Genomic DNA, 9,974 nt, shown 5'->3' on the forward strand with positions numbered 1-9,974 from the left:
GGAAAACATTGCAAGACAACCCCCCCCCCCCCCCCCCCCGCCACACACACACCCCGCCACTGTCTCAAAAAAAAAAATTAAACTCCAAAAATTTATTAAACAAAAGACATATCCCAATTTTAGAATGTGCAAAGAACTTGAATCATGAAAAAAGACATACAAATGGCCAATTATCTCATGGAAATATGCTCAGCATCACTAATCATTAGAGAAATACCAATGAAATCCACAAGAGGCCAGGCGCGGTGGCTCACGCCTGTAATCCTAGCACTTTGGGAGGCCGAGACGGGCGGATCACGAGGTCAGAAGATCGAGACCATCCTGGCTAACACGGTGAAATCCCATCTCTACTAAAAATACAAAAAATTAGCCGGGCGAGGTGGTGGGCACCTGTAGTCCCAGCTAACCGGGAGGCTGAGGCAGGAGAATGGCGTGAACCCGGGAGGTGGAGCTTGCAGTGAGCCAAGATTGCGCCACTGCACTCCAGCCTGGGCGACAGAGCAAGACTCCGTCTCAAAAAAGAAAAAGAAAAAGAAAAAGAAAACCACAAGGTACCACTTCACACCCACTAGAAAGGCTGTAACTAAAATAATGCACAATAACAAGTGTTAGTGAGGATGTGGAGAAATTGGAACCCTCATACATGGCTTGTAGGGATGTAAAATGGTGCAGTTTCTGTGGAAAACAGTTTGTCGGTTGCTCAAAATGTTAAATATACAGTTATAGAACCCATAAATTCCTCTGCCAGCATATACTCCTAAGTATATAACTAAAAGAAAGGAAAACATGGTGTGGTCACTTTAACCCAAAGACTCTCAGGTTTATTTTGTGGGCCCTTTGGCCTGCAGCTCCGTAAGATCGGTAGGGGCGCAAGCCACTAGGAGGGTTTTTTGTTTTGGTTTGGTTTGGTTTTTGTGGGGTTTTTTTGTTTTTTTTTTTGAGACAGAGTCTTGCTCTGTCGCTCAGGCTGTAGTACAGTGGCGTGATCTCGGCTCACTGCAACCTCCGACTCCTGGGCTCAAGTGATTCTCCTGCCTCAGCCTCCCCAGTAGCTGTGATTACAGGCGCGCCCCACCACGCCCGGCTAATTTTTGTATGTTTTAGTAGAGACGGAGTTTAACCATGTTGGCCAGGCTGGTCTTGAACTCCTAACCTCATGATCCGCCCGCCTCGGCCTCCCAAAGTGCTGGGATTACAGGCGTGAGATACCGCGCCCGGCCAGGACTTTTTTTTTTCAGACTTTCTATTGTTTGTTGCTTGCCACGCTGCCATCAAGTACTGACTGTCGCAAAAGAACCGTCCCCGTGCAGTACTGTACTTTTCTTTTCCCTTCTGCCGTCAACCTCGTAGTAGCTTCGCTCCCAGAAGGCCTCAAAGCGCGACCAAAGAGCGTGACAGAGCGCTTTACGACAGTTGCTTTGAGGCAGTATCGGAGGAGAAATATGGCGGCCACCCTACTAGCGGCTCGGGGAGCCGGGCCGGCACCGGCTTGGGGGCCGGAGGCCTTCACCCCAGACTGGGAAAGCCGGGAAGTCTCCACTGGGGTGAGGAAGGACTCGGGGTTCATAGGATGTACACAAGGCCTGACGCGATGGGAAGCTAAAGCTTGAGTGGGGTTGAGAGATCTGGCAGGGGCGGAGGGGAGGTAAAATGTGTTGTGCTCCAGGAATGGGGAGAGGCACTCCGAGGATGGTGGAGTGGTGCGGTAGCTTTGTAGTAGGAGGTGGAGGGTGGGCTGAAATGTGGAATTCTGGAATCCTGCGAGGCTAGTGAAGATCCTGGGCTTAAGTCCGGGATGAGTCTTTTGGGATTTGAGGGTTGGCATTCTGGTATTCTGCGGGGTACTGAGGCCCCTGTAAGATTTGAAAATGGTTCAGCGACGCACAGATTTTGTGGACTCACTCCTTTTTCCCTTTTCCCAGACTACTATCATGGCCGTGCAATTTGACGGGGGCGTGGTTCTGGGGGCAGACTCCAGAACAACCACTGGGTGAGCTCAGGACAGATTTGTGAAAGGTCTTCCCATCTTCCTTTTCCTTTCCTGCCTGCCAGCCCACCCTAATCCTCCACAGACCACTGTGGGAAGAGAGGTTTCTTCTCTCTCTGGAGATTAAGATTTGTCCCAGCTTTTATTACTTTCAGTTCCCCTCACTCTTTAGGGGAATCCTTACGAAAGTCTGTTCTCCAGTCTGCTTCAGTTTGGATGAGAATAAGCAATACGGCCGGGCGCGGTGGCTCACGCCTGTAATCCCAGCACTTTGGGAGGCCGAAAGCGGCGGATCACAAGGTCAGAGACTGCACTACAGTGAAACCCCGGCTCTAATACTAAAATACAAAAATTAGCCTGGAAGGGTGGGAGCGCCTGTGGTCCCAGCTACTCAGGAGGCTGAGGCAGGAGAATGCATGCTGAACCCGGGAGGTGGAGTTTGCAGGAGCCGAGATCGCTGGCCACTGCACTCCAGCCTGGCATAGCGCCGAGACTCTGGTTCCCTAAAAAAAAAAAAAAAAAAAAAAAAAAGAGAGAATAAGCAATACTGGGAGGCCGGGCAATGGTGGCTCACGCCTCTGTATTCCCTAGCACTTTGGGAGGCCGTGAGATCGGTGGATCACCCGGAGGTCAGGAGTCTCAAGACCAGCCTGGGCCAACATGGTAGCAAAACCCCCGGGCTCCCTCACTAAAAATACAAAATTAGCCAGGTGTGGCAGCGCAGCCGCAGTCCCAGCTACTGGGGAGGCTAAGGCTAGGAGAACTGTTTTCTTTGGACCTGGAGGCTGAGGCTGCAGTGAGCAGAGATCGCTACACTGCACTCTGCAGTCCGGCAACAGAGTGAGACTCCATCTCAAAGAAAAAAAAAAGGCAATACTGGACATCCTGTCCCTGAGCCCTAAGAGAGTGGGTAGTGATGGGATGGAGGTGGAGGACAGGTGGGCTCCTTTCCTCACTATTCTGCCATCCTGCAGGTCCTACATCGCCAATCGAGTGACTGACAAGCTGACTCCTATTCACGACCACATTTTCTGCTGTCGCTCAGGCTCAGCTGCTGATACCCAGGCAGTAGCTGATGCTGTCACTTACCAGCTCGGTTTCCACAGGTGCTTGTGGGCAGGGGAGGGGCAAATATCTGAAGGGAGTTGGAAGCTGAGGAGCTAAATGGCCTGACTTCTAGGTCCTGAAACTTTCTCTGTGACTTCTCTGACCCTCTAGCATTGAACTGAATGAGCCTCCACTGGTCCACACAGCAGCCAGCCTCTTTAAGGAGATGTGTTACCGATACCGAGAAGACCTGATGGCGGGAATCATCATCGCAGGCTGGGACCCTCAAGAAGGAGGGCAGGTCAGATCCCCACCCCCGACCAGAGCACACTTGAGCCAGGCCTTTTATCCTCTCCCCAACCATTTTCTTTTTCTTTCCAGTCTCTACCTCACTTATTCTTACTATTAACGTTCCTCAGACCAATAGCAAAATGGACAGGTGAATGTACATGTGTTGGAGGGAGGATACGACTGGTAACTCCTCTCCTTCTATCTGGCAGGTGTACTCAGTGCCTATGGGGGGTATGATGGTAAGGCAGTCCTTTGCCATTGGAGGCTCTGGGAGCTCCTACATCTATGGCTATGTGGATGCTACCTACCGGGAAGGCATGACCAAGGAGGAGTGTCTGCAATTCACTGCCAATGGTGAGAGCTTAGGCTCCTGGGCCTGTGAGCTTCAACCCCAACTACCCAAGCCAGGCCAACATTCCTCATTCCTTGCAGTGATCCCAGCATCTGACTCTGAACCCAGCTTTCTCCTTTTATCCACAGCTCTCGCTTTGGCCATGGAGCGGGATGGCTCCAGTGGAGGAGTGATCCGCCTGGCAGCCATTGCAGAGTCAGGGGTAGAGCGGCAAGTACTTTTGGGAGACCAGATACCCAAATTCGCCATTGCCACTTTACCGCCCCCCTGAATCCTGGGATTCTAGTATGCAATAAGAGATACCCCGTACTGATGCAAAATTTAATAAAGTTTGTCACAGAGAATCTTTATACTTTGGGGTTCTTTTTTTTGACTTCAAGCTTGAATTTGTCTGGCCCATTCCTATTTTATAAACCATTGCACTGAACTCAGAGCGAGTTGGAGAGGAAATGAAAGGAGTTTATGAATGCTTGATTCCCCAATAAGCTTTTACATGGATGGTTTTCAAACCTCTTCTCCAAACCACCTTCCCCCAAACTTTCTTTCCCCCACCATATCCAGGTCCTTGAACCACTGGATTGTGGTTAGTGTTGGGGGTACCAGCAACACCTGCTCCCTGTTCAACCCCAAGGTAGAACTCGGAATTCTGACTAAAACTGGAGTCACCTTCCTCAGCCTGCTTCCTGCCAGTCACCATGGGTGACTACTGCTCCTAAGTCCACAAAGAGCAGCTTCCTCCAGCCCAGCCGCATGGTCCCCTCTCTCCACACTTAACCTCTATCACCTCATCTTGTGATCAACAGGAGCACTGTGACTTCTTTGGCTTTTGGGAGAAAGGTGGGCCTTGTTTGCAAATGGAATTTAAGATGACAGTTGAGTGGGAGAACACAGCCACCAGGAGTGCTTTTGGCCAGCTCTGGAAGCCACCATTCCCATGGTGCGGGGTGTGATCAGCCCCTTGGATGAGAGGCTGAAAATGGACTCTGGCCCCTCCGAAGCTGTCCCCATTCAAGCCAGGGACATAAAGGAGCTTGATAGCTGGGACTACAGGTATGTGCCACCTCACCTCAGGCCTAATTTTATCATGTATTTTTTAGAGACAGAGTCTCACTCTGTCACCCAGGCAGCAGTGTCACTGTCATAGCTCACTGTAACCTCAAACTCCTGGGCTTGGCCGGGCGCGGTGGCTCAAGCCTGTAATCCCAGCACTTTGGGAGGCCGAGACGGGCGGATCACGAGGTCAGGAGATCGAGACCATCCTGAGCATTTGCAGTCTCCTGATCTCTACTAAATATAAAACTAGTCAAGCGCTGCAGGGCGCCTGTAGTCCCACTACTGAGGCTGAGACAGGGAGAATGGCGGAACTGGGAGGCGGAGCTTGCAGTGAGCTGAGATCTGGCTACTGCACTCCTCCTGTGCCTGGGCAGCAGAGAGACTGCTCAAAAACTCCCGGGCTTAAGTGATTCTCCTGCCCCCAGCCTACCAACGTGCCGGGGATTACAGGCATGAGCCACTGTGCCTAGCTTCCTTTTTTTTTTTTTTTTGAGACGGAGTTTTGCTCTGTTGCCCAGGCTGGAGTGCAGTGGCCTGGTCTCAGTTCACTGCAACCTCCACTCACCCTGCTTCCAGCCATTCTCCTGTCTCAACCTCCCAAGTAGGTGGGATTACAGTGCTGGGTGCCACCATACCCAGCTAGTTTTGTATTTTAGAAAGAGACGGGTTTCACCATATTGGCCAGGGCTGGTCTGGAACTCTGACCTTGTGGATCTGCCTGCCTCAAGCCTCCCAAAGTGCTGGGATTACAGGCTGGAGCCACCACAGCTGACCTTTTTTTTTTTTTTTTTTGAGACGGGGTTTCATTCTTATTGCCCAGACTGGAATGCAGTGGCGTGATCTCAGCTCACCACAACCTGCACATCCCAGGTTCAAGCGATTCTCCTGTCTCAGCCTCCTAAGTAGCTGAGATTACAGGCATGCACCACCATGCCCAGCTAATTTTGTATTTTTAGTAGAGACGGAGTTTCTCCACATTGGTCAGGCTGGTCTCAAACTCCCGACCTCAGGTGATCCACCTGACTTGGCCTCACAGTTTTTTTTTTTTAAGACGGAGTGTGGCTCTGTACCCCAGGCTGGAGTGCAGTGGTGTGATCTCGACTCACTGCAACCTCTACCTCCTGGGTTCAAGCGATTCTCCTGCCTCAGCCTCCTGAGTAGCTGGGATTACAGGCGTCCACCACCACGTCTGGCTAATTTTTTTGTATTTTTAATAGAGACGGGGTTCCACCATGTTGGCCAGGCTGGTCTCGAACTCCTGCCTAGGCCTCCCAAAGTGTTGGGATTATGGGCGTGAGCCACCGCGCCCGGCCTAAAATTCATTTTTTAGAGCAGTTTTAGGTTCACAGCAAAATTGAGTAGAAAATACAGATATTTCCCATGTGCTCCTCTCCCCACGTGGGCAGCCTCCCTCACTGTCAACATTCTGCACCAGAGATGGCCATTTGTTGGAACTAGTAAACCTACGCTGCCACATCGCTCCCCGATTTCCACATGGCTACTCATCATTCAGCTCTCAGCTCAAATGTCACCTCATCAGGAAGGCATTTCCCGACCACCTGAAACTGGAGAAACACTACCCCCTAGTCCCACTCTCACATGACCCTGTTTCACTCTCTTCACAGCAGCACATATCACTGTCTTGGGTTCACTTAGTTGTTTACCTGTGTATGATTGTCTCCCTCCCTCTACTAGAAAGTCAGCTCAGTGAGAAGAGAGAATTTTTCTTCCTGGTTCATTGATACCTCCTCCATGCCTGGCAGGGGTAGATACTCGGCATTGACTGAATGAATATGCTTTCTCATCCCATCTGCCATCCTGCCCAGCCCCCAGCCACCCCAGACTGTCTTCAGCACACTCAACTCTGAAGCTTGATGTCAGCCAATTCTTACTTTCCCACTTGTCACACCTGGGCTCTGCATGAGATGAGCTGCCTCATATTCATCATTCCTGTGTCTCACTCCCACCATAGGCAACACTTCCCATCTCAGCCCCATAACCCAGCCCCGCAGCCTTGGCCCCATCTACTTCCCCTGCACACACACACACAGCACTTAGCAACTATGAACATATTTAATGAGAAGGTTAGAAAGGACTTGGGGAGGTGGACATTAGGATCGCTGAGAAGTCTGGGGAAGGAAGCTTGCTAAGCCTTCCTGGAGGTTCAGCTCCTTGTCCCCTTCAAATGGTGGAGTCATTGGCCGATGCTATGTCATGCAGCTGGTGGCGGAAGGAGAGTCGGGCTTTCCTGCTGAAGTAGGCACCAGGCCCTGGCGAGGGTACCCCTCCCTCAGCCATGATGGGGGCTATAGCTGGACTGGGATCTGGAGGGGCAGCAGGACTCAGGCCTAAAAGATGGGAGGGGGAAGAAGGAAGTTGTAGGTCAGGGTTCACCTCCTCCCTGGCCCCCAACCCAGGGTTGAGGAGGGAAGAAGGGAAGACACCTGGGGCCTGGGGGCCGGTGAGGAGCGTGGGTGACAGCAGCAGGGAGAGGGAGAGGGACTGTTGCAGAGCAAGCAGAGCTGGCTCACACGCATGTGACCTGTGCAATTGCATAGGATCCCCAGACTCAAAAGGGCCACCGTGCTTGGCATAGGGTTCTGCTATCACCGTCTTGAAATTCTTAATTTTTTTTTTTTTTGAGACAGAGTCTCACTCTGTTGCCAGGCTGAAGTGCAATGGCACTATCTCGGCTCACTGCAACCTCCGCCTCCCGGGTTCAAGCAATTCTCCTGCCTCAGCCTCCTGAGTAGCTGGACTACAGGCGCCCGCCACCACGCCCGGCTAATTTTTTGTATTTTTAGTAGAGATGGGGTTTCACCGTGTTAGCCAGGATGGTCTCCATCTCCTGACCTTGTGATCTGCCAACCTCGGGCTCCCAAAGTGCTGGGATTACAGGAGTGAGCCACTGTGCCCGGCCGAAATTCTTAAATTGTTAACGAGGGGCCCCTCTTAGGCATTTTGAACTGGGCCCCACAAAGTATTTAGCCAGTCCTGTGAGGACTTTGGTGACCCACCTCCCACCCAGGGAGACAAATGTGCCTTTTCCTTTTGGTGGTTTGAGAATTTCTCTCTCTCCCTGCGATGCAGTTGTCTGTCTGACTGCCTGACAGCCCCGCTTTACCCTCAGTCTACCCCATACCTGCTCCTCTTTCAGTCCCCCGCTGTCTCCGGCACCCGCACCATGGGAAACACCATGCCCCCTTCAGACCCATCTCAACAGTGAAGGCGACTGGAGCGGGGAATGGCCAGGAGGGCTCCCGGGAGAGGGGTGTGGTTTCCGAGCCCCCCCACCATGGGCAAAACTACCACTTAGCTTCAGACCGCCTGGTGATTATAGGCGCCAGGGATGGAATGGGGAGAGGAGGGGGGAAGAAAGGGCTGGGGGTATACTCCCATTCAGACACCTATTTTTATGCCCCATTAATTTGGGGGTCCTTTCTGATCCCCATGGAGAAGCAGGAGGTGGTTGGGAGAGGTAGCACGGCAGGGACAGATGCAGAGGTGCCGTGACAGATACAGTAAAATTTCACTATAACAATGCCCGACAACTTGGCACCAGGCTGGACACGGCTGGGGATTCGTTTGTATTTTAGAATGAGAATTGGAGTGCCCAAGATGTAGACTTTTAAAGAATACTCTATTTTTTTAGACTAAGAAACTTTATTATCCAGGGAAATGTTAGATTCTCATTAAATGGTCTGATGGTTCCTGTCCCCTGTTATGAAGATGGTTATAATTGATTAATGATGCTGTGTCAGGTAAATGCTAGGAACTTTTACATGTTATCTCATTTCACTTAATCATGTCAAAGATCTTTTTTTTTTTTTTTGAGATGGAGTCTCACTCTGTCGCCCAGGCTGGAGTTCAGTGGCGTGATCTCTGTAACTCCGCCTCCCGGGTTGAAGCAATTCTCCTACCTCAGCCTCCGGAATAGCTGGGACTACAGGTGTGCACCCCCATGCCTGGCTAATTTTTTTGTATTTTTAGTAGAGACGGGGTTTCACCATGTTAGCCAGGCTGGTCTCAAACTCCTGACCTCAGGCAATCCGCCTGCCTCTTCCTCCCAAAGTGCTGGGATTACAGGCGTGAGCTACCACACCCAGCCTCAAAGATCTTTTGAGGTAAGTCCCTTGCTGGTAAGTCTATCCTGGTTTTACAGATGAGGAAAAGGAGACACTGAGAGGCAAGGTAATTTGCCCAAGGTCACACAGGCAGTTAGTACAGAGTAGGAACCATGCCCACCTCACAACCCTCACCTTGAGTCAGTCTGACCCCAAAATCTACTCTTTTTTTTTCTTTTTGAGATGGAGTCTTGCTCTGTTGTCCAGGCTGGATTACAGTGGTGCAATCTTGTCTCACTGCAACCTCTGCCTCCAGGGCTCGAGCGATTCTCCTGCCTCAGCCTCCCAATTAGCTGGGATTACAGGCACCCGCCACCATCCCCAGTCATATTTTGTATTTTTAGTAGAGATGGGCTTTCACCATGTTGTCTAGACTAGTTTCGGACTCCTGACCTCAAGTGATCCACCCACCTCGGCCTTCCAAAGTATCGGGATTATAGGCGTGAGCCACCACGCCCGGCCTTGTTTTTCTTTCAATGAACTTTATTGAAGCAAAAATGTACATACAATTTAATGCACACATCTTAATGTACAGTTCCATGAGTATTAACAAGTGTATGCTCCCATGCAGTCACCACTCCTATCAAAATATAGGGCATTCTCATCATCCTGGAATGTTCCCTCACGTGTCCCTTTACAGGCAATCTTTTCCTTACACCCTGCCACAGGCAACTACTGATCTGATTTCCATCACTATAGATTGTTTTTGCCTTAAATTTAGAGGTTTATGACCAGGCGTGGTGGCTCACGCCTGTAATCCCAGCACTTTGGGAGGCCAAGGAGGGTGGATCATCTGAGGTCAGGAGTTCCAGACCAGCCTGGCCAACATTGTGAAACCCCATCTCTACTAAAAATACAAAAATTTAGCTAGGCGTGGTGGCTGGTGGCTGTAATCCCAGCTACTCAGGAGGCTGAGGCAGGAGAATTGCTGGAACCTGGGAGGCGGAGGTTGCAGTGAGCCGAGATCCCGCCATTGCACTCCAGGCTGGGCAACAAGAGCAAAACTCCCTCTCAAAAAAAAAAAAAAAGAAAAGAAAAAATTAGCAAAAGGCCGGGGATGGTGGCTCCCGCCTGTAATCACAGCACTTTGGGAGGCCAAGGAGGGTGGATCACTTGAGGC

The 9,974-nt window shown here is 51.0% G+C and overlaps 1 protein-coding gene across 2 annotated transcripts; it reads left to right on the plus strand.

Moving 5' to 3' along the window:
* The first annotated feature begins 1,396 nt into the window (after positions 1 to 1,396).
* PSMB6 (proteasome 20S subunit beta 6) lies at positions 1,397 to 4,021 on the plus strand. Of its 2 annotated transcripts, none has more exons than XM_003912143.4 (6): positions 1,397 to 1,544; positions 1,923 to 1,990; positions 2,962 to 3,093; positions 3,206 to 3,335; positions 3,535 to 3,679; positions 3,806 to 4,021. In XM_003912143.4, the coding sequence occupies exons 1-6, from the start codon at positions 1,443 to 1,445 to the stop codon at positions 3,946 to 3,948; spliced, it is 720 nt and encodes a 239-aa protein (XP_003912192.1). In that variant the 5' UTR covers positions 1,397 to 1,442; the 3' UTR covers positions 3,949 to 4,021. The 2 variants fall into 2 exon arrangements, with proteins under 2 accessions (XP_003912192.1, XP_003912196.1); XM_003912147.2 differs by having other exon boundaries at positions 3,786 to 3,850.
* Positions 4,022 to 9,974: the final 5,953 nt, after the last annotated feature.

The sequence above is a fragment of the Papio anubis genome, chromosome 17 (assembly GCF_008728515.1).
Source record: "Papio anubis isolate 15944 chromosome 17, Panubis1.0, whole genome shotgun sequence".
Classification (NCBI taxonomy): domain Eukaryota; kingdom Metazoa; phylum Chordata; class Mammalia; order Primates; family Cercopithecidae; genus Papio; species Papio anubis.